Source organism: Mustelus asterias, chromosome 15 (genome assembly GCF_964213995.1).
Source record: "Mustelus asterias chromosome 15, sMusAst1.hap1.1, whole genome shotgun sequence".
Classification (NCBI taxonomy): domain Eukaryota; kingdom Metazoa; phylum Chordata; class Chondrichthyes; order Carcharhiniformes; family Triakidae; genus Mustelus; species Mustelus asterias.
Window position 1 is genome coordinate 13,207,832 of NC_135815.1, and position 25,418 is coordinate 13,233,249.

General features: G+C 41.9%; 1 protein-coding gene across 1 annotated transcript; it reads right to left on the bottom strand.

The window, feature by feature from the left end:
- Positions 1 to 1,095: 1,095 nt before the first annotated feature.
- On the bottom strand, positions 1,096 to 23,040 carry srd5a2a (steroid-5-alpha-reductase, alpha polypeptide 2a). The gene is made up of 5 exons (XM_078229509.1): positions 22,660 to 23,040; positions 15,880 to 16,043; positions 11,090 to 11,191; positions 7,693 to 7,843; positions 1,096 to 1,619 (listed from the first exon to the last, which is right to left on the bottom strand). The coding sequence occupies exons 1-5, from the start codon at positions 22,941 to 22,943 to the stop codon at positions 1,553 to 1,555; spliced, it is 768 nt and encodes a 255-aa protein (XP_078085635.1). The 5' UTR covers positions 22,944 to 23,040; the 3' UTR covers positions 1,096 to 1,552.
- Between the last annotated feature and the right edge of the window lie 2,378 nt (positions 23,041 to 25,418).

Below are 25,418 nucleotides of genomic sequence, written 5' to 3' on the forward strand. Positions count from 1 at the left end.
CGCTACTGCCCTTGCCATTGGTCATCCAGCCACAAGTAGAAGGAAAGTGAGAAAATTAAAAGGCAATTTTGATGGCCACTAAGGCCATGGGAGATCATCAATAGGTCTCCCCGTGGGATTAGTGGAGTATGAGCTGCCTTACTGAGTGAGCAGAGGCTCACCCAATGAGAAGCAGTCAGCAGGGTTTATTAAACCTGTTACTCTACTCGGACCGTTTTTGCAGAACCCCAGGTGAAGACCACCTGACTAAGCCGTGGGAGCAGCCCTATCCTTTGGTGCACAATAAAGGGTGTTGGTGATGGGAAATTGGCATTTGGCTGAATTACAACAATGACCATGAAATGACTGATATAAAAACCCATCTGGTTCACTAATGTCCTTTAGGGAAGGAAACCTGCTGTCCTCACCTGGTCTGTCCTACATGCGACTCCAGATCCACAGCAATTACTTTTAAATGCCCTCTGAAATGGCCTAGCAAGCCAAGGCACAATTAGGGATGAGTAACAAATGCTGACCCAGCCAGCAATGCACACATCCCATGAAAGAATAAAAAAATCCTTTCCCTACTCATGTTTAGCCAATTTGCTATCTACTCAACTATTTGTTCATTGACTACCCGGTCACCTTGAGCCTACCATGTGATAGATTATCAGCTTGTGGATTCCATGTATTGACTTTGCTCTGTCAATATATTTTTTATAACCGTTTGCCCATGTTTTCACCGTCCATAAGCAAACCCATGACTGTGAACTGAAACTTGAATACGAAAAGTATGATTCTAAAAATGTCAGAAATTGATCATTTTCCAAGTGAGACAACACTTGAGAAAATATAGAGCAAAATAATTGCAGAAAGTATTACAATATTTAACTTGAACCTTAAACTGCTCGTAAACAAACACAAAACAGTCTGAAAAATTACCATATTTTGCAAATGACTTACTACTCCTCCATTCAAGAATAATCAAGTCTGGTTTCAGAGTTAATTATCCTATGGGATGTGGAAGTCATCATCATCTTTTGATGTGCGAGATGGGCACTCTAATTTATGAGTTCCAATAAAACGACACTTAATATTCCATAGTTAGAGGTTTCAGCAATTTATTACAATTTTTTTAGGCAAAGATCAACAGCAAGAAAGATAAGGTCTTGTGTCTTATGTGAATATCTATTTAATATCATTTTAAAAAATATAAAAATTACATTTTACATAAATGCAATTATAAAGCTCTAAATCAAAATTACTTTCAGTCTTCAAGCCCTAGTCAATCATGTAATGAAATTATCCTGTTGTACAACTACATCAAATTACATTTTTCCTTGGACATTATTTTGTCCAAAATAGTGGAAAGAGCTCCCTTAAAATAATCCCCTCATAAAAGTGAACATTACAGTTTGGTCATTAGCTAACACTTTTGTACAATGTTGTCTTTAGCGTAGCTCTTAAATATATTCAAAACACAATCCTTTAATGTTGAATTAAGCATCCAGTTTTTGCAGCCTGTAACAGAATAATTAGTTGAAACAGAAAGAAGAGCCTTTCAATTATTATTTCAAAGTAAAAAAGGAATCAGAGCTTTTCTAGATTTTGGATACTCCGGGAACTTCTCCACGTAAAACCTGGAAAAGCAACAAAACAAATAAAAATTAAAGAAAAACATAACAGTTGCCCAGTAAAGCTTCACAATGAATGCATGGATACTTTTCCCTTCTAGAATATCCAGAACACGTTTCGAACCATGTTGAAATGATGCAAACTGTAAATAATTTTGCTGGAAAAAAAACGTGTTGTCAAATTTTTTTGTCTGGCACTCATCAGGACAGATGCAAGAATGCCAAATTTCAAAAGTGAACAACAATTCATGCTGCATGAGAAGAGGGGTACTGATTCGTTGACAGATTAGTTTTGATTAGTCGAGATATTGGTTGTCATGGTGAATTTATCAGGAAACTTTAGTTTCTTTAAAAAAGAAGCATTGTCTGGACATGTTAATTTTACTTGCTGAGGACAAATACCTGCTAAAATATGCAAGTGCAAGTGAGGTATTTGTAAGTCGGACTGATACACCAACAGACAAATTAAGTTCATTTCTTAGCATACTCGGATTGTCAAGCAAATTCTGCCAAATCACATCTAACATAGACGCTGGGAGGGATTTTACGGCCTCGCTCGTCCCACCAGAGGTCAACTGACCTTCCCATTGTCCGCCCCTCGCCCACTTCGATTCCCGTGGCAGGTGGGATAGTAAAATTCCGGCATTTATGTTTTGAGTTTGCAAGCACTGGTTGGTTGAGTACAGTCAATGCTCCACCTATTTTCGGGCAACCAGAGGAATATGCTGCTTGATTCACCTGTTATTGGAACACATGGCCTACATATCTGGCATTGCACCAGCACTGAAGTTCATATACCACACTACTGATGTTGCGAGGTAAGCAGAATGTCTTTTTGGCTTGTCGGCAGCTTCCTGTTGGTGGAAAATAGCACGCTTATTTCCACTGCATAGTAGCAGCATGAACTAGCCAGCTTCACCTGTTTTTAAAGTACCTTACCCTTACAGGGTAGTTGAGGTAGATTGGCCATCTTTCAGGTCCAGAATTAGAGCCTTAGGCCCATTTGCGAGCATTATTTTATTCATTTGTGGGACATGGGCATCGCTGGCTGGCCAGCATTTATTGCTCACCCCTAGTTGTCCTTGAGAACATAGAACATAGAAAAAATACAGCACAAACAGGCCCTTCGGCCCACAAGTTGCACCGGTCATGTCCCTACCTACCTAGGCTTATATATAGGCTTACCTATAACCCTCGATCCTATTCAATCCCATGTATTCATCCAGAAGTCTCTTAAAAGACCCTATCGAGTTTGCCTCCACCACCACTGACGGCAGCCGATTCCACTCACCCACCACCCTCTGAGTGAAAAACCTCCCCCTGACATCTCCTCTGTACCTACTTCCCAGCACCTTAAACCTGTGTCCTCTCATAGCAGCCATTTCAGCCCTGGGAAAAAGCCTCCGAGAATCCACCCGATCTATACCTCTCAACATCCTGTACACCTCTATCAGGTCACCTCTCATCCTTCGTCTCTCCAAGGAGAAAAGACCGAGTTCCCTCAGCCTATCCTCATAAGGCATTCCAACCAATCCAGGCAACATCCTTGTAAATCTTCTCTGCACCCTTTCAATCATTTCCACATCCCTCCTGTAATGAGGCGACCAGGACTGAGCACAGTACTCCAAGTGGGGTCTGACGAGGGTCTTATAAAGCTGCATCATTATCTCCGGACTCCTAAACTCAATCCCTCGATTGATGAAGGCCAGCACACCATACGCCTTCTTAACCACCTCCTCTACCTGCGAGACCGATTTAAGAGTCCTATAGACCTGGACCCCAAGGTCCTTCTGATCCTCTACACAACTAAGAGTCTTACCCTTGATATTATACTCCTTCATCCCATTTGACCTGCCAAAATGGACCACTACACATTTATCATGGTGGTGAGCTTCCTTCTTGAATCGCTGCAGTCCATGTACTATGGGTTGACCCACAATACTGTTCGGGAGGGAATTCCAGGATTTTGACCCAGCGAGTGCGAAGGATCAGCAATATATTTCCAAGTCAGGATGGTGAGTGGCTTGGAGGGGAACTTGCAGGTGTCGGTGTTCCCAAGGGTGTTTGCTGCCCTTGTCCTTCTAGATGGAAGTGCTTGTGGGTTTGGAAGGTGCTGTTTAAGGATCTTTGATGAATTTCTGCAGTGCATCTTGTAGATAATACACACTGCTGCTACTGAGCTTTGGTGGTGGAGGGAATGGATGTTTGTGGATTCAGTGTCAATCAAGTGGGCTGCTTTGTCCGGATGGTGTCAGACTTCTTGAGTTTTATTGGAGCTGCACCCATCCAGGCAAGTGGGGAATATTCCATCACACTCCTGACTTGTGCCTTGTAGATGGTGAACAGGTTTGGGAAGTCAGGAAGTGAGTTACTGCCGCAGCATTCCTAGCCTCTGACATGCTCTTGTAGCCACTGTGTTTATGTGGTGAGTCCAGTTGAATTTCTGGTCAATGGTAACCCCAAGGATGTTGATAGTGGGGGATTCATTGATGGTAATGTTAAACTTCCCAGTTGCAGTCTAGTATTAAAAGATGATGCAAGTCCAGCTTCTTCACAGGTTATCATTGAATATCAAGAGGTGGTGGTTGAAGTGTCTCTTATTGGTGATGGTCATTGCCTGGCATTTGTGTGGCGCGAAAGTTACTTGCCACTTGTCAGCCCAAGTCTGGATATTGTCCAGATCTTGTTGCATTTGAACATGGACTGCTTCAGTATTTGAGTCGTCGCGAATGGTGCTGAACATTGTGCAATCATCGGCGAACATCCCCACTTCTGACCTTACGACGGAGGGAGGTTATTGGTGAAGCAGCTGAAGATTGTTGGGCCTAAGACATTACCCTGAGGGATTCCTGCAGAGATGCCCTGGGGCCTAGATGACTGACACCCCCCCCCCCCCCCGATAACCACAACCATCTTCCTTTGTGCCAGATATGACTCCAACCAGTGGAGATTTTGCCCCCCGACACCCATTGATTCTAGTTTTGCTAGGGCTCACAAATGCACACTCGGTCGAATGCAGCCTTGATGTCAAGGGCTGCCATTCTCACGTCATCTGTGGAATTCAACTCTTTTATCCATGTTTGAGCCAAGGCTGTAATGAGATCTGGAGCAAGTGCAATATACCAAGCAATGATCTTACCAGGGTAGCCATTGCCCCACAGGATAGCTTTAATGTGCCCATTTCGGCAACAGGTTTGCACGGTGAGCAAATGGCTCAGGCCTATCTAAGAGATTACCAATTAGACCAATCTTGTAGTGCATCTAAGAATCCCAAATGCATATATTGACCAGTGATGGTAGGCTTGCAGTAAACAGTAGTAGAGAACCCATTAGCGATTTATCAGCTCACACAGAGGAAAAGGAGCTCGTTACATTGCTCTATTTAAAAATATGAATTTGAAAATGGGATGGAGCACATTGGTGTTTAAGAAATTCTTACATGTAGCTGCGGATTCAAAGATAGCAAATGGATCATCTACATATCGGAAACATGCATATTTGTGTGGGACATAGTGAATCATGAGGATGAATCCCACCATAGACACCACAAGCTTGTTACTCTTGCATAAGTGTAACAAACGTTTTTGTAAATTTCGTAAGTATAACGAGCTGCCTTGTGGTGTCTGACAGGATTTGTCCACAAATGTACGTGCTGCCCAAGACACAGAAGTGGTGTCTCATTTCCTTATCTAATAACAGGTTCTGTACAACATGAACTGGCCAAGTGGTTTAGCAAGGTGCTGTAACAGTTCTGAGTGAGTGTTCCATTCAGATAAAGGATTCCTTCACTTGCAGAGATTATACGTGACTTGCATATCAACAGCAATGCTGCGATTACATGCTTGTTCAACATTGCTCCTTGATAATATCCCTTATGTGGTTTAGTGCCAAACTATATTTGATAATGCTCTAATAAGTAGTTCAGGAGGTTTTACTATTTTAAAAGTACTATATAAATACAGTTGCTCTTGCAGTGAGCACATGACAGGGGAGTATGGTGAAGCAATAGGAAGTGGAAATTACCAAGTTAGTTATTATTGAAGTAGTCTGAAACAATATTTCTAAATACTACAATAACTGGAAATGCTAATGTAAGTCTCCCAAAATACTAAAAGAAATGGGAAACCAAAAAATATCACTGGAGATTCCTTGAAAGAAACACCACCTGTGATTTACGAAACCAAAGCACGGCGCGGGCTTGGAGGGCCGAAGGGCCTGTTCCTGTGCTGTATTGTTCTTTGTTCAAGTCATTGGCATGCAACATGGAAAATGGCAAAACAGTTTGTACATTACCATAGGTTTACTGAGGCCTATAAATTTGGTGAGAGGAGGCATAGGAGTTGGCCTGACTGATCTACACTGATGTTTACACTTCACACAAATCTCCACCTACCCCATCAGTCCTAACTTCTATTCCTGTCTTCCACATATGCTTGACTTGCTCCTCTCAAATGCATGTGCACTATTTGTTCCATGTGGTAGAAATTTCACATTTAATTGATATTTCTCTCCAATTATATAGATATATTAGTGATCTTATATTCATAGGCCCTATTCTGCTCTTCCCCAGAAGGGAAACATTTTCACTACATCACCTCTATTAACTCCTTCATGATTTATATAAGATCACCTTTCAGCTTCCTCTTCTTTTAAAAGAGAAAGAGTCCCAGCTTGCTCAATAAAAGGTAGGTGAGCTCCAGATGCAGGCAAAATTGGTTTTGTTAATAGATGTAGAAGTGTTATCTCTGGTCACTGCAAATTATTAAATGAGGAGGAGAGACCAATGATACCATGTACAAACTGGGATGACTTGCAGTTGGTCAGTAGCAATGGTGAACAAACTGTCCAGATTTGTCCCTGTTAAATCATATCAATGTTGAACATGCCTTGGCACGCTGTACTCTGCAAGTAGATTAATAATTGATGGAGGTAAGTAAAGATGGACTGTTTTCGTTCAAGCTTCACCTAGGACTGGAAACATTGAAACTTTTTAAAATCTGCAAGCGTATAATAATGTTTAAATGAAGGAGTTGCTTTTAAATGCAATACATTAAATCATTTAGAAAAATATAGCATGTAGTAACTTTAACACATACAGTACAATATTCAACAGGGTAGGTTTCCTCTTCCTAATCTGGATGCTATTAGATTACCTGGGCACAGCAAGATAAATCAGGTGGGAAGCAATGAATGATTCTAAGCTAGTCTGTTTTTGATCCATCACTTTAATAGATGGGCTAATAATTTTGCTATTTCCCTCACCCATTATTTTACTTTTGTTTCCACCTCCATGTTCACTTTCCAACCAAATCCAATATCTCCCCTCTACAAGAACAGCAAAAAATTTGCTTCATTACTATAATGACTCAGGAAGTCTGACTGGTAAGGAACATAGTTAATTACAGAATACAAAGTAAAACTACTACCATGGTGTACACACACTAGTCCCTGCCTGGGACTACAGTTCAGCAGGCCCAGCCTCAGCCTGCCATATAAAAGGCTCAGGTAATGAGTTCTAGCTGGGCAGGCCTCACCCATTGCTTTACTTTCTATTCCATCTCCATGTTCATTTTCCCAGGAAATACAATATCTCCCCTTTACGAGGACAGCAAAAGATCTGCTTTATTACATTCAATCTTTAGTTGTAGGACATCATGGTATTGTCACTGGATTAGTAATCCAGAGATTCAGGCTAATACTCCAGGGACCTGAGTTCAAATCTAACCATGTCTACTGGTGAAATCTGAATTCAATAAAAATCTGAAATTGACAGCCTAATAAAACGATTGTCATGAAAAACAATCTGGTTCAATCAAGTCCTTTAGGGAAGGGAATCTTTACCAACCTTATCTACATCCAGAGCAATGTGGTTGACTCTGAAATACCCTTTGAAATGCCCTAGCAAGCCACTCAGTTCACTGGCAATTAGGGATGAGCAATAAATGCTGGCCCAACCCATGATACTCATATCCCATGAATAAATTTGAAAAAAACTATGCTTAAATGAACATAGCCGAAATGTGCACCTAAATGTGAAAGAAATAAGGAAGAAACGTTTTGCTTTATTCCTCAATATTACCTGTGATGATGCAAAGCACGAGATCCTAAGCCAAGGGCTGTAAAAATAGCAAAAGCAAAGGCTGGGAAGGTCCATGTAGCTATGGAATAACCAAACCACTCCACAATCTCACCAAAATAGTTTGCTACAGAGACATATTCAAATAATCCTCCTAAACAAAAAGAAAACAGAATTGTCAGGATGGTTATAATGTGTATCTTCAGAAACAGGAAATATAACTTCCTATGTAATTTTTACTATCTCTGAATCTTAATGCATGGCAAATTAATTCATGCCATTAGAGTTCCAAGAGTCAGATGCTTTCATTATTTTGCATAACAAATAAAGTTTTACCTTCATTTCTCTTGCGGGAATTGTTTGAAATGCTAACTTTCATTTCTGTGTCTATAATGGCCGGAATTCTCCAACGTCGTGTGCCCTGCCCTGACTGACTACCAGCCAGAATGGAGAATGTGGCACTCAGCCAAATCTCAACTCACAGCAGTGGGGCTGGAGAATCCAAACTGCAGGCAAGGTCAGAGAATTCTGGCCAATATATACATCTAGTGAAAGTAGGTACTTGCACTAGATATATATATTTCAATATATAATATATATATATATATTTAATCTGGAAGAAGATGCTACCAAGTAGTTTGCCAAAACAAATAAGGCTTTGATCATTTCTTCATTCACTGCTGACCTGTTTCAAAATTAATTCAGAGTCACAGCTGCAAAATCCATTAGGCTGATCAAATGCCAGGACTGTTTACAATTTAAAGAAAAAAAATAGTGATTAGTACTAAAACAGGTTTTTCTTTGCCTCTCCTCCCTCACATCCCACGTTAAAGTCAGTACCAGACATTCCTGGGCCAAATACAACATGGCAACTGCCAAGTGCCCTTAATTCGGACAGAAGAAACGATGGTGTAATCAAACCCTACCAAGTTAAGAACATAGAACATAGAAAAAATAGAGCACAAACAGGCCCTTCGGCCCACAAGTTGCGCCGGTCATGTCCTACCTACCTATGCTTATATATAGAGACTTACCTATAACCCTCGATCCTATTCAGTCCCATGTACTCATCCAGAAGTCTCTTAAAAGACCCTATCGAGTTTGCCTCCACCACCACTGACGGCAGCCGATTCCACTCACCCACCACCCTCTGAGTGAAAAACTTACCCCTGACATCTCCTCTGTACCTACTCCCCAGCACCTTAAACCTGTGTCCTCTCGTAGCAGCCATTTCAGCCCTGGGAAAAAGCCTCCGAGAATCCACCCGATCTATACCTCTCAACATCTTGTACATCTCTATCAGGTCACCTCTCATCCTTCGTCTCTCCAAGGAGAAAAGACCGAGCTCCCTCAGCCTATCCTCATAAGGCATGCCAACCAATCCAGGCAACATCCTTGTAAATCTTCTCTGCACCCTTTCAATCATTTCCACATCCCTCCTGTAATGAGGCAACCAGAACTGAGCACAGTACTCCAAGTGGGGTCTGACGAGGGTTTTATAAAGCTGCATCATTATCTCCCGACTCCTAAACTCAATCCCTCGATTGATGAAGGCCAGCACACCATACGCCTTCTTAACCACCTCCTCTACCTGCGAGGCCGATTTAAGAGTCCTATGGACCTGGACCCCAAGGTCCTTCTGATCCTCTACACAGCTAAGAGTCTTACCCTTGATATTATACTCCTTCATCCCATTTGACCAACCAAAATGGACCACTACACATTTATCCGGGTTGAAGTCCATCTGCCACTTCTCCGCCCAGTCTTGCATCCTATCTATGTCACGCTGCAGCTTCTGACATCCCTCCAACCTATCCACAACACCACCAACCTTCGTGTCGTCGGCAAACTTACCAACCCATCCCTCCACTTCCTCATCCAGGTCATTTATGAAAATGACAAACAGCAAGTTGTTGAATAGTTTTTTCTTAACCACTAGGTTAACGAAAACAGATCAGTGGTTCTGTTGAAATAATACATTTCATGCAAATGGGCTGATTAGCAGAGTGTAATTTAACCCAATTTATGACAATACCTTCTATTGCACGAATAAGAAGGTTTTGCATTTCCCACCTCATCTCAAATGTTGTCAAAATTTAGTGTCGAACATTTTATAATAGGGATTGGATTTACTAAAGTCGCTCAAACTGATTTCCTGTGTGCCCTTCACAGACTGCTCTAATCTGCATCGGAGTTGGATTCAAACCCAGGTGACACATAGATGACAACTGAATACAAGTGATAGCCTTTTGCTAAGCCAAGAGTAAAACCTCAGGTTTGTTAACTTTCAGCATTTATCATGGAAACTGTTTAAATTACCAAAAGTTTTTTAAGGTTTTCTTTTCCTAATTTAGGACTATATGTATCAGACAGATTCGCAAATTACTACTTCATTTGGTTAAAGTCTCAGCAAATTTAAAATCAGAAGGCAGTAGCTTCTGTGTGGGTCTAGACTCGCAGTTTCATTGCATAATGTTAATGACTACTGAAGGTTTACCAAGTCAAGTGCCTGAAACTTAAGCGAAAGCAACTATAGGTTTTAGGGCAGAAGATTGATGCACCATCAATCGAGCAAAGACTTGTTTGTATGCAAGAACAAATAGGCTTTTATTAGCAAAAGACTTGGAACACACCCATGCTGATGAACTGGTCCAGACTGAGGCAGGGGGGTGAGAAGCAGTCGCCTTTATACCTGGACTGGGGGGGGGGGGGGGGGGAGTCTCGGGTAGGGCTGGCAGAGATGTGTCCAGGCATGTCACATATACAGGTAATAAGCTAACAGTGGTTTACCACAAAGATTTTAGAGTGCAAGTTTTGTCCATTGCAAGAACCAGCCTGATCAGGTGATCTCTGAAGAGGAGCCATATGGACTCAAAAGGTCAACTCTATTTCGTGTTTCACAAATGCTGCCAGACCTGCTGAGGTTTTCCAACAGTCTGTTCTTATTTCAGATTTCCAGCATTTGCAGTGTTTTATTCTTATGATCAAATGATGCTGTTTCATTTAATCTCCAAGATATTAGGGCATTTACATTAATCAAATGATTTGTGTTTTAGATAATTAATCTCTTATACAGAGAAACATATATGCAAAGAAAACAATTTTTTTCACAGGACTGCAAGAGAGAAACTTTTGAATTTGGTTGAAAAAGACTTCACAACAATGGTACCAATTCCACTTTTACAATAACTACTGGCATCTCAGCATTTGCTGGTGGAGTTTAGCTAAAATGTAAGAGTATATATTGTGATTTTCCTGGTACTTGCATACCATAGTGGCTTCAAAAAAAGGAAACAAACATTAGCCTGTTAAATTACAAGATCTTAATTTACTATATAGATGGGAGTTGAAGAGATGCTAAATGCAAGATTCAAGCACTGGTCTCAGGAAAGAAAATTACCTGTCGGAATTTTGTAAGTTGCCTCTCCAGGTTTTCTCAACTTCCTTAACAAATGATCACTGTGGATATTGAAGGCCATTCCTAATATGAATAGCATCAGCCCTACAATACAGAAAGATACCTCATTTCTTTGAACGCAACAGAAAAAAAACATTTATGTACCATTTCAGTGTGGATCAGACTTTTATCAGACGTCATAATTTTTTAAGGCCACAGCATGGCATCATCAGATTTATTTTGTCTTCTCTTGTACTCTTTTCAACCTTGTCCAGTGGCGCAGGCCTCAGCTCATCTATATTTCTCAAGATAATGTTCCAAGATTTACCAAAGAGGATCAGATGAGTCTTGAACTCTCTTCCTCTTTTTACCCCATATTCATGCAAGGTTTTAATTGAAGATTTACCATTTACAACAGAGATTGGCAAGATGCTAACTCGCTCTCCTAAACCAGTCAAAATTGTATTAGATTACATGTGCCCATCATAACTGAAACTCAGTCCAACACTTCTCAAATGTTGCTGTTTAAGGCACTCAAGTGACTTTGTTTGCAGAACATCTTTAACAATAAACATCAAGAATTGCAATGAGCATTTTCCCTACATCAATTGACAGCCTAAAATTATCTATTCCAGTCCAGGTAGTCATCTTCTAACTGCTAAACATAATCTCAAGTGGAATTTGCCAATAAATGTATGGTAGAACTACAGTGTCCAAAACTGAGCAGTAACTGAAGTTACGTTTACAGTTTATTTACAGTGTGTCACTGACACATTTCAACAATAACAGGAACATAAAGCTTACAAACTCTTCCTTAGTAGGCAAACTATAGCACTGACTTCATCTAGACTGATTCAGCTTCTCCAAGATTTCCCTAGAAGATTGCAATGCATATGGCCCATCACTGCCTTACTTCTTTGACCATCTTCCCGTTCTAGCTTAACTAGTCTTTCATTTTAATTATCTCTCTGCATTGCGTAGTCACATTACATTAACCAGCAGCGACTTTGCAAGTCTGTTCAAAGGAGAATCATGATGTGGAAATGTGGTATTGGACTGGGGTGGGCACAGTAAGAAGCCTCACAACACCAGGTTAAAGTCCAACAGGTTTATTTGGAATCACAAGCTTTCGGAGCGCTGCTCCTTCATCAAGTGAGTGGGCCTGCTTACTTACAGAATACTGAGAAGCCTAGATAGAGTGTCCCTTCACCTCAGAGTGAAAGGGTGCTCCTTTAAAACTGAGATGAGGAGGAATTTCTTCTGCCAGAGGGTGGTGAATGTGTGGAACTCATTGCCACAAAGGGCTGTGGAGGCCAGGTCATTGAGTGTCTTTAAGATAGAGATAGATAGGTTCTTGCTCAATAAGGGGATCAAGGGTTACGGGGAGAAGGCAGAAGAATGGGGATTAGAATCATATCAGCCATGATTGAATGACGGAGCAGACATGATGGGCTGAATGGTCTAATTCTGCTCCTATATCTTATTTTGGTTAGTCGCAAGCCAGGGACTCCAATTAATTGGCAGGTATGTTTGACTTCTTCAGGGATGCTTTGAGGACATCCCTGAAATTTTCCACCATCCTCCTAGTTTTCATTTGGTACCAGTCAAGCAGGCACTATCATCTGCAAGATTCAAGTATTAACCCTTTAGTTTTACAGAATTTCTGAGTGTGATATCGAATGTCCCGCTTTCCTACAATGATACTGAATTAATATATCAGCTTACTTTGAAAAGTAATACATTTAACACCATTAGTTTTTCTATGTTAATGTGATTTTATGATGTGGAGATGCCGGCGTTGGACTGGGGTAAACACAGTAAGAAGTTTAACAACACCAGGTTAAAGTCCAACAGGTTTATTTGGTAGCAAAAGCCACACAAGCTTTCGAGGCTCTGAGCCCCTTCTTCAGGTGAGTGGGAATTCTGTTCACAAACAGAACTTATAAGACACAGACTCAATTTACATGAATAATGGTTGGAATGCGAATACTTACAACTAATCCAGTCTTTAAGAAACAAAACAATGGGAGTGGAGAGAGCATCAAGACAGGCTAAAAAGATGTGTATTGTCTCCAGACAAGACAGCCAGTGAAACTCTGCAGGTCCACGCAACTGTGGGAGTTACAAATAGTGTGACATAAATTCTGATTCTAGGATCGCATGATAAAGACTCAGGAGGAAAAAAGCAGAAATATTTATGTGAAATAGTGTGACATAAACCCAATATCCCGGTTGAGGCCGTCCTTGTGTGTGCGGAACCTGGCTATCAGTTTCTGCTCCGCGACTCTGCGCTGTCGTGTGTCGCGAAGGCCGCCTTGGAGAACGCTTACCCGAATATCAGAGGCCGAATGCCCGTGACCGCTGAAGTGCTCCCCAACAGGAAGAGAACAGTCTTGCCTGGTGATTGTCGAGCGGTGTTCATTCATCCGTTGTCGCAGCGTCTGCATAGTTTCCCCAATGTGATTTTAAACAGCATTAATGCCATAATTGGATAACATGGTAAATACAATAGCATTGGGATATCTTATTAAGAAAGTTTCCCTGTTTTCCTATAATGCTTCAGGATAAAAGTACAGTTACACAGAGACACTTAAGCCAGATGGCACCAAGCTCTTTTCTTGGCTTGTACAAACATCCCTGCCAATTAATTGGAGTCCCTGGCTTGCGACTGACCAAAATAACATATGGGAGCAGAATTAGGCCATTCAGCCCATCAAGTCTGCTCCATCGTGCTGTGCTGTGGAGCAGTCATTTTGTTTATATTGTTGAAAAATGATGATGACTGATTTCTAATGATCAAATCCCCACTTTTCCTTTTTAAAACTAACTGATGACGATAGACTTTGTCCACATAGTTAGAAATATAATGCTCTATAATTTTCTGAATGTCAATTGGTTGAGTCTGGATGATTAATAAAAATGTGAATGAAGTTTTGAGCTCTTTCTCCCTTTCCTCTGCTATGGTCTTTAGAGTGAAGGAGTGTGGTGCTAAAAATCTGCCCTAAAACATGCATTCAGTAAGAACAGTGGCCCTCTTGATGCAGACAAATCATGATTACTCCATTTGCTTACTTGATGCCAACAAGTGATTAATGAAAACCATTACATTAATTAATCTGCTAAAGTGATCTGTTAACCCCTAGTAGATTGCCAATTTACAAAACCCAAACATTTAAAGTGTACATATTTACTCTAATAGCAATTACCTTGCAGACAGCAAGCTAAAGAGTCCCCAAGTATTTACAGTATGTTCTCGATGATTATTCTTGGTGCCCAAATTGAGAAACACATTTCTTTTATTTCGTTTGTTTAGCCAGAAACCCTCTTGTAAGGAACTGGGGGGAACCGATAGATTTCTCCTTCCCCACCTCCTGCCGTCAATCCTTTCCAACCCATTTTTTTTTTTTAAATGCCCATTAGAATCATGAACAGCAAAGAAAATTGTGAACCTTGCACAAGAATCTAAACATGTAGAAAATGGTTTCCATCCTTAATATGTGTGAATGAAATACTTAGAGAGCTATCCCCCTCACCCTCAACCCCTTTCAACACTGCAATCATTTTACATGTCCTACCAAGCAACAACTACATTTGACATATTTAAAGAAAAAGCAATGTTTCTGTTGGTGATTTTTACTTACTTTCAGTGTAAACGTAGTCACACAGGACTCACATTTGAAGTGATACCTTGCTGCCAGACCACAGTCTGTAACCTTTTAAGCATGGTTTAAAAGCAAGCAAAACAACATTTGAAGTGACCAAAGACATAATATCAGTTAAACTTTCGGTTTTGAATTGTGCCTAACTTACCAATGGACAAATGGACCAAGAACCTCCATTCCAAAGCAGATTGCCTATCAATGCCCTCCACGGAGGGGAGCAGGTGATTTCAGTTTTTTAATCTTCAAAAAATCTTTTAAAAAGCAGGGTAATGTTACCCCTCCCACCATCCAACAGTCAGAGTTGTCTGCACATTTAAATCCCAGTGTCAAACATGACCAGGAGAGTTTGCAAACACATTTATTTCTACATTTCGAATGCATTGTGGAACTTTCTTTAATGAGAAAAGTGCTGTAATGCATGTCAGCACTTATATAATGGTGGTCAATGTAATGGTCAACTTACCTTTGCAGGACGTAGCCCTATGATAAATTACTGCTTTAAAACACATCAACAATACTGTATCTAATGGCGGCATTTGAAGGTGTGAAAACATTTTAAACTTAACTTTAATGTTGGTGACTCCTCAGCAGTCTTTCCCCAGTGGCCATGTACTGTCCAAGGAGGTAGTTTTTTTGAGTGCTTACAAAACCCACACCAGCACACGAAGATAAAGTGCACTCCAGAAATATAATTTTCCTGTGGTCCTCATAATGGGGATCCTGACCTCAGAAGAGGTGCATGTTTGTTTTTGCACCCCAAGCCTTCCTGATGTGGCTTTATCACACATGAAAATGGAATGATATTAGAAGGGCATTGGAAAATTATTTTTCCAGCAAGAAAATCCAAGTTCAGCATTTTATGACCCGAATTGCACTTCCATTGGGAGATTAAAAATCCAATAACTCTGTTTATCTCTCTCCACCATTGCTGCCAGATCTGCTGAGTATTTCCGGAATCTGCAGTATTCTGCTTTTGTTTAAATAAATTGAAAATCATAGCAAAAAGATGTAAAGTGTGTAGGAGTACAGTGTAACAAACAAAAGAGAAACATTTTAGGAGTGGTGGGAATCAAACTTACAGCCAGCCTGTAAGAAAAGCTTTATGCATGATCCATTATCATGGCAACTTACCAAACAAAAATCTGAAGTCGGTGAGCCAGCTATCATCATACTTAGTACAATAGAGCAGGTTGTGTCCTTGAAGGTACCCATTCCAGGTGCAAACTATAAAACCTTTCACAACAAAGTTGATTTCAACAGCTCGTCCTCTGGTGAAACATCCATAAATCAATGTTCTGAAATATAGAAAGATTGAAAGTTAGTTTTGACCCTTTGCTGACCTTATTTTATGTCCATCAGTTTTAGTTTTTAAAAAAAGACTTCAATATAGAACCGATAACAACCCCAACTGTCAAAGTGAGCAGTATCAAAGTGAAACCATTTAAACATCAAGATAACCTTGGCCCAAAGATCTTTGAGACGGGACGTACCATGAGATAGTAGGATTTAGAGTGCAAGATTTGCTTCCTTTTCTTGTGGTTGTGCAAGAAATATTTTTGTTGTTTCTTCTGCTTAAAATGAGATTTATCTTTTTATTTGAAGTATCGTCAGTTAATTCATGTTGATTCAGATTTGTGTTAATGTAAAAGTTGCAGAAAGTGAAATCTTGTTGGTAATTTGCTCTTTGGGGGTGTAGGAGTTTTTCAGAGACCTATGTATCATGCTGGCTTTCACGTGGGACATTTCTCTTTGTTAATTACAATCCTGCAAATACAAAGAATTCGTGGAGACAGTAATTCTGGTTAAAGATGTACTTTTATTGCCCAGGGCTGGTCACACGTGTGGGAGAATGGTTTGGAGCAGCCCAAACAATTCTAAATTGCACTGTTATCAGCAGTACAATTATAATTTTCCAAAAATCATCTGCCCGCTCCTTTACTCATCCAAGCCAGACAAGCCAATCATTTTAGTATGAGTCATTTACCTTTGCCAATAATAATCCACCTTCTGGCAGCATGAGAACATAGAGGTCCGTAAAGTCCAGAGGTCTCCTGGCAACTCACTATGTCAATCTGGAAAGTTCTTTCCCACCGTCTCCCAGCAACTCCGAATACTTAAGTCCGCAAAATTCAAAAGTTTCTTTCCAACTGCCTCTATCAGGAAAAATTGTATTACTTTATTCATTCTACTGTCTGGAAAGCTTGTACTGTCTATAACCCATACTGATAAAAACTGCACTCTGTGGCTGTATTGTTCTTAAAGAATGTGGTTTGTCTTTCTCAGCTTTTATCCCATCATGCAGAAAGTGAACGGTGATAAAGAAGGACTGTAAGAAAAGGGATAACCAGCCGTGGATAACGAAGGAAATTAAGGAGAGTATTAAATTAAAGACCGATGCGTACAGAGTGGCCAAAAATAGTGGAGAATCGGAAGATTGGGAAAACTTTAAGAAACAACAAAGAACGACTAAGAAAGCGATAAAGAAAGGAAAGATAGGTTATGAAGCTAGGCTAGCTCTAAATATAAAAAATGAGAGTAAAAGCTTTTACAATTATATAAAAAGGAATAGAGTGGCAAGAGTGAATGTTGGACCCTTGGAGGACGAGAGGGGGGATTTAATAGTGGGAAATGAGGAAATGGCTGAAACTTTAAATAAGTTTTTTGTGTCGGTCTTCACGGTGGAAGACCCAAATAGTTTACCGAATATTAACGATAGAGGGTTGGTAGGAGGAGAGGTACTCAATACAATTAATGTTACCAGGGAGGCAGTGCTTGGTAGACTAACAGGACTGAAGGTGGACAAGTCCCCGGGCCCGGATGGAGTGCATCCCAGGATACTGAAAGAAATGTCAGAGGTAATAGCGGATGCGTTAGTGGTTATTTATCAAAATTCGTTGGATTCTGGGGTAGTGCTGGCGGATTGGAAAACAGCTAATGTTACGCTGCTGTTTAAAAAAGGAAATAGACAAAAGGCAGGTAACTACAGGCCGGTTAGCTTAACGTCTGTAGTTGGGAAAATGCTGGAATCCATCATTAAAGAAGAAATAGCAGGCCATCTGGATATGAATGGTTCGATTAAGCAGACGCAGCATGGATTCATGAGGGGAAAGTCGTGCTTGACGAACTTGTTGGATTTTTATGAAGATGTGACTAGTGCGGTTGACGGAGGGGAACCAATGGATGCGGTGTTTTTGGATTTCCAAAAGGCATTTGATAAGGTTGATAAGGCTGAAGAAGATTGGGTCACACAGAGTTGGGGGTAGGGTGTTAGCGTGGATTGGCTATCCGACAGGAAGCAGAGAGTTGGAATAAATGGGTGCTTTTCTGGTTGGCAGATGGTAACTAGTGGCATGCCGCAGGGATCAGTACTGGGGCCTCAACTATTTACCATTTATATAGACGATCTGGAGGAGGGGACTGAGTGTAGGGTAACAAAGTTTGCAGATGACACAAAGATAAGTGGAAAGGTGAATCGTGTGGAGGGCGTAGAAGGTCTGCAGAGAGATTTGTTCAGGCTGAGTGAGTGGGCGAGGATCTGGCAGTTGGAGTATAACGTTGACAAATGCGAGGTTATTCACTTTGGAGGAAATAATAGCAAATTGGATTATTATCCAAATGGAAAAAAATTACAACATACTACTGTGCAAAGGGACCTGGGAGTCCTTGCGCATGAGACGCAAAAACCCAGTCTGCAGGTGCAACAGGTGATCAAGAAGGCAAATGGGATGTTGGCCTATATGGCAAGGGGGATAGAATATAAAAGCAGAGATGTCTTGTTGAATCTGTACAGGGCTTTGGTGAGGCCACAGCTGGAATACTGTGTGCAGTCTTGGTCCCCTTATTTGCGGAAGGATATATTGGCCTTGGAGGGAGTGCAGAGAAGGTTCACCAGGTTGATACCAGAGGTGAGGGGTGTTGATTATGAGAGACTGAGCAGATTGGGTTCGTACTCGTTGGAATTTAGAAGGCTGAGGGGGGATCTTATAGAGACCTATAAGGTAATGAAGGGGCTGGATAGGGTAGAGGTGGAGAGATTCTTTCCACTTAGAAAGGAAGCTAGAACTAGAGGGCACAGCCTCAAAATAAAGAGGGGGTCAGTTTAGGACAGAGTTGAGGAGGAACTTCTTCTCTCAGAGGGTGTTGAATCTCTGGAATTCTCTGCCCACTGAAGTGGTGGAGGCTACCTCGTTGAATATGTTTAAATCATGGATAGATGGATTCCTGATCGGTAAGGGAATTAGGGGTTATGGGGATCAGGCGGGTAAGTGGAACTGATCCACTTCAGATCAGCCATGATCTTACTGAATGGCGGGGCAGGCTCGAGGGGCTAGATGGCCTACTCCTGCTCCTATTTATTATGTTCTTATGCCTTGCAGCAGTCTGTAGTTGGCCAAAGTGTACATCTTAATATATATAAAAACATATGTTTCAAATCTTTAACAATGGTTATATGCGTTTCTATGCAAAACAGTACCTTTGTAACTCCTGGCACTTTGTGCTTTTTCTATACAATATTCATTTCTAAATTGGTCTCCCATGATTTATTAGTCTTTTTAGTACCGGATTAGCCTAAATCCCTCTAATTTGGTTAATTTTGTTATTTTACAGTTCCTCCATGGGGATTTTAACACAAGGCTGTGTGATAGCCCCCATACTATTTACAATCTACTTGACACTGTTTATTCACTTCAATGATCAACTGACCTCCGGTATCAAAGATCAACACTTCACTAAGACGGTGGTATAAATTGTGAGCTTTCTCCCCAAAATTGCTATGAAGCTCTGAAATTAACCAAATTGAGATTGAAGGATTTCTTTACGTAACAGAATTAAGGGATATGGGATCCAGGCAGATAAATTACCCATTTTGCTTTCTCTGAAAGGATGGAAGAGCAGGAGAGTTCCTCTTGATGTCATTAGCGAATAATTAACTCAATCACCATCTCTTGAATACTGGTCACGATCAAGTTGCCATTTATAGGAGCTTGCTGTTGGCAATTTGGCTGTTGCTTTTCCTACATTACAACTGGGATTAGCATTCAAAGTACTTCATTGCTAAATGTATATTGGGACATCCTCAGGTCATGATACCACTTATGAGATCCCAAGGTATGTCACAGAATACACTGGGCATCTCACAACGAGAGACAGGTGCCCAGATCTTCCGGAGAGCAATCATCATTGTCAGATTACCTCTCCTCATGAACTTTCCTCCGATTCGTCAGAGTTCCACATTCCCTTCTGGGTCTTCTGAGCCCAGCTTTACCAGAAATGCAGAGTATAGTGTCCCTCAGACAGTAGCAGCAGATCAGAGTTGGGAAGGGGGCGGGTTTTTGCAGCATAAGTTGCCATTTGGTAATGTTAAAAGTTCAGTTTGAGTGCTACTAAGTGAGTGGGTGAATGGATAGGGAGAATGGTGAGGTAAGTGGGTAGGATGGGCTGACAGGCAGGGTTCGACAAGACTGATTGGGGTGTCATTCTAGGAGGTATCTGGGTTAGACTATGGCTATAATTTCACTCTCCCCCGGGCAAGTTTTGACATGATAGGGGAGGGAAGAGTGCAGAATTGCATGGACAGGATTCCTTCTGGGTTCCTGTCCACCTGTCCGAATCTTGCAGCGATTTTACACTGGGGTGGGAAGCCCGCCTTTGCCCTTATTGAGGCCTTTATGCGGCCATAAATTGGCTACATAAGGGTCATTTCCTGCCCGGCCTCAAAAGTTAGGCTGGCGGGTGGATGAAAACGCAGAAGATGAAACCTGGAAGTAAAGTTTGATCTTGGTTAGGAAGAGGGGGAGAGGCGCCTCCTATCAGAAGCTCCTTTCTGACTGGGGCCACCCTCCTTTAAGGCCCAGTGACCTCCGGACCTCCCACCCCATTGTGGGGGCAGAACACTTTTGGTCTAACATTCTCTGGGTGACCATTCAGCTAAATATGTGGGTCTGTCCCAAGTGGGCGGCACGGTAGCACTGTGGTTAGCACTGCTGCTTCACAGCTCCAGGGACCTGGGTTCGATTCCTGGCTTGGGTCACTGTCTGTGTGGAGTTTGCACATTCTCCTCGTGTCTGCATGGGTTTCCTCCGGGTGCTCCGGTTTCCTCCCACAGTCCAAAGATGTGCAGGTTAGGTTGATTGGCTATGCTAAAATTGCCCCTTAGTATCCTGAGATGCGTAGATTAGAGGGATTAGTGGGTAAAATATGTAGGGATGTGGGTGTAGGGCCTGGGTGGGATTGTGGTCGGTGCAGACTCGATGGGCCAAATGGCCTCTTTCTGCACTGTAGGGTTTCTATGATTCTATGAAGTCTCTGACTCAGAGTTGGAGACTTTCGTGGAGCAAGGGAAATGCCCAACAGAAACTAAAGCTTCCTGGACGTAGTCCATCAGGATTTCTGCAGAGTCCCGGTACTCACCTCCAGCCATACATCCGGTCCCTGATCATCCAGAAACCAGAGCATTTAACTCAGATTTATTGTTAATTCCGAGAACACAATGCCAGACAAAACCAACAGATTGGAGCCACTTATAGAATCCAGCTGTAGACTGTGAACACTGAAAACAGTTCTTTTGACCATTTCTGGGCACATGATGGATGACAAAGCCTTGGAATGGCTGAAGATGAGATTTACTAGAATGATACTACAAATCAGGCACTTCAATTAATGCGGAAAGACTGAAGAAGCTGGAGATCTCTTTAGAGTGGAGCAGTAAATCATGAAGGATTTTACTAGTGTAAATGCCCGTACGGACTGACTCAAGAACAGCTCCTTCCCTGCTGCCATCAGACTTTTGAATGGACCTACCTCGCATTAAGTTATTCTTTCTCTGCACCCTAGCTATGACTGTAACACTACATTCTGCACTCTCTCCTTTCCTTCTCTATGAACAGTATGCTTTGTCTGAATAGCGCGTAAGAAACAATACTTTTCACTGTATGTTAATACATGTGACAATATTAAATCAAACCAAATCAAAAGAAACTATTTCCAATGGCAGACAGGCAGATAGAGGACTCAATTAAACGACTGTCAAAAGAACCAGAGGCAACAGAAGGATTTTTTAAAAAAACAGTCAGTTGGAATGCAATCTCAAAGGGCGGCAAAAAGCAGTTATCACAGTAACATTCAAAAGAGAATCAGGTAACTAATTAGAGGGGAATAAAACGTTACAGGACTACGGGGAAAGAGCGGTCGATAGTGTTGCAAATAAACACGTATTTAGCTGCTCACATGAGGGTTCGACCAATCGAAGCCCTCGCAGAGAGTTTGCTGAAATCCACGGTCTGCAGAAGAAATTGAATAATATGAAACCTGATGTTTTTCATTCATTTCTACACTTTCAGAAGTTGCAGTCTCCCAGGACTGCCTCGTACTTTTGTTGATAGTGGTTCCTATTTATAGCTAATAGGGCGGCACGGTAGCACAGTGGTTAGCGCTGCTGCTTCACAGCTCCAGGGACCTGGGTTCGATTCCCGGCTTGGGTCACTGTCTGTGTGGAGTTTGCACATTCTCCTCGTGTCTGTGTGGGTTTCCTCCGGGTGCTCCGGTTTCCTCCCACAGTCCAAAGATGTGCGGGTTAGGTTGATTGGCCATGCTAAAATTGCCCCTTAGTCTCCTGAGATGCGTAGGTTGGAGGGATTAGTGGGTAAAATATGTAGGGATATGGAGGTAGGGCCTGAGTGGGATTGTGGTCGGTGCAGACTCGATGGGCCGAATGGCCTCTTTCTGTACTGTAGGGTTTCTATGATAATGGGTTGCGCACTCTCAAACTGCAGCACTTGCTAAATCTTCTGACCACCTTCACGGAATCATACCTAAGAGCTCACACAAGCACAGTGTGCCGAGTGACATCTTTCTGCTTACTTTATGACAGCACTCAACAACTGCAATCAACACTTAGCGAAATGGATTTACCTGTGAAAGTAGTGTCCACAGAACAGCAACAGTAGCAGTTTGTTCCCTAGATTATCCAGACTATTGGATTGGTAAATTAACAGCACGGGCACAACGAACGAAGGCACCTCCTGAACAAACCAACCAACTTTAGCCGGGATGAGGCTTTTAGCGATAGATGATTCCGACCTGTATCTCCCATAAAGGACAACTTTCTTTTGTTGTTTCTTCCAATAGGCAATTCCCAGTATAATTAAGGCGCAGGATAGAAACAGCACAACGTTCTCCTTGCATTGCGAGCCCATCACTCAGAGTAATATCCGCACTAAACTGGCAGTTTCACCTTGGACAGGCAGGTCGAACTTCCAAAGACAAATAATTTCTAACGACCTGGAACTTTCGACTGTCTCGTCACCAGAGTTAATCAAGTACAGACCTCTTTGCAACATTAGGAACCAAAAACTCCTCCCACTGATTTCCTCTAAAAATTTGCAAATAAACACGTATTTAGCTGCTCACATGAGGGTTCGACCAATCGAAGCCCTCGCAAAGAGTTTGCTGAAATTCACGGTCTGCAGAAGAAATTGAATAATATGAAACCTGATGTTGTTCATTCATTTCTACACTTTCAGAAGTTGCAGTCTCCCAGGAGCGCCTCGTACTTTTGTTGATAGTTGCTCCTATTAATAATTTAACTTTCCAAATATTGATTGGAACCTTTGTAGGTCAAATAGTTTGGATGGGGCAGTTTTTGTGCAGTGTGTGCGGGAGGGTTTCCTGACACAATATGTGGATGGGCCGACTAGAGGTGAGGCCACATTGGATTTGGTACTGGGAAATGAACCGGGCCAAGTGTTAGATTTGGTTGTGGGAGAGCAATTTGGAGATAGTGACCACAATTCGGTGTCTTTTGTTATTGCAATGGAGAGGGATAGGGCCGTACGGCAGGGCAAGGTTTACAATTGGGGGAGGGGTTATTATGATGCGATTAGGCAAGAATTAGGGGGCATAAGTTGGGAACAGAAACTGTCAGAGAAAGGAACTAATGAAAAGTGGAACTTTTTCAAGGAACAAATACTGGATGTCCTTGATAGGTATGTTCCTGTCAGGCAGGGAGGAAATGGCCGAGTGAGGGAACCATGGTTCACAAAAGAGGTGGAATGTCTTGTGAAAAGGAAGAGGGAAGCTTATGTAGGGATGAGGAAACAAGGTTCAGATGGCTCGATTGAGGGTTACAAGTTAGCAAGGAATGAGCTGAAAAAGGGGCTTAGGAGAGCTAGGAGGGGACATGAGAAGTCCTTGGCGGGTCGGATCAAGGAAAACCCCAAGGCTTTTTACTCTTATGTGAGGAATAAAAGAATGACCAGGGTGAGGTTAGGGCCGGTCAAGGACAGTAGTGGGAACTTGTGTATGGAGTCAGTAGAGATAGGCGAGGTGATGAATGAATACTTTTCTTCAGTGTTCACCAAGGAGAGGGGCCATGTTTTTGAGGAAGAGAAGGTGTTACAGGCTAATAGGCTGGAGGAAATAGATGTTCGGAGGGAGGATGTCTTGGCAGTTTTGAATAAACTGAAGGTCGATAAGTCCCCTGGGCCTGATGAAATGTATCCTAGGATTCTGTGGGAGGCAAGGGATGAGATTGCAGAGCCTTTGGCGTTGATCTTTGGGTCCTCGCTGTCCACGGGGATGGTGCCAGAGGACTGGAGAATGGCGAATGTTGTTCCTCTGTTTAAGAAAGGGAATAGAAATGACCCTGGTAATTATAGACCGGTTAGTCTTACTTCGGTGGTTGGTAAATTGATGGAAAGGGTCCTTAGGGATGGGATTTACGACCATTTAGAAAGATGCGGATTAATCCGAGATAGTCAGCACGGATTCGTGAAGGGCAAGTTGTGCCTCACAAATTTGATAGAATTTTTTGAGGAGGTAACTAAGTGTGTTGATGAAAGTAGGGCAGTTGATGTCATATACATGGATTTTAGTAAGGCGTTTGATAAGGTCCCCCATGGTCGGCTTATGATGAAAGTGAGGAGGTGTGGGATAGAGGGAAAGTTGGCCGATTGGATAGGTAACTGGCTGTCTGACCGAAGACAGAGGGTGGTGGTCGATGGAAAATTTTCGGATTGGAGGCAGGTTGCTAGCGGTGTGCCGCAGGGATCAGTGCTTGGTCCTCTGCTCTTTGTGATTTTTATTAATGACTTAGAGGAGGGGGCTGAAGGGTGGATCAGTAAATTTGCTGATGACACCAAGATTGGTGGAGTAGTGGATGAGGTGGAGGGCTGTTGTAGGCTGCAAAGAGACATAGATAGGATGCAAAGCTGGGCTGAAAAATGGCAAATGGAGTTTAACCCTGATAAATGTGAGGTGATTCATTTTGGTAGGACAAATTTAAATGTGGATTACAGGGTCAAAGGTAGGGTTCTGAAGACTGTGGAGGAACAGAGAGATCTTGGGGTCCATATCCACAGATCTCTAAAGGTTGCCAGTCAAGTGGATAGAGCTGTGAAGAAGGCCTATAGTGTGTTAGCTTTTATAATGTGGAGATGCCGGCGTTGGACTGGGGTAAACACAGTAAGAGGTTTAACAACACCAGGTTAAAGTCCAACAGGTTTATTTGGTAGCAAAAGCCACACAAGCTTTCGAGGCTCTGAGCCCCTTCTTCACCTGAAGAAGGGGCTCAGAGCCTCGAAAGCTTGTGTGGCTTTTGCTACCAAATAAACCTGTTGGACTTTAACCTGGTGTTGTTAAACCTCTTACTTAGCTTTTATAAACAGGGGGTT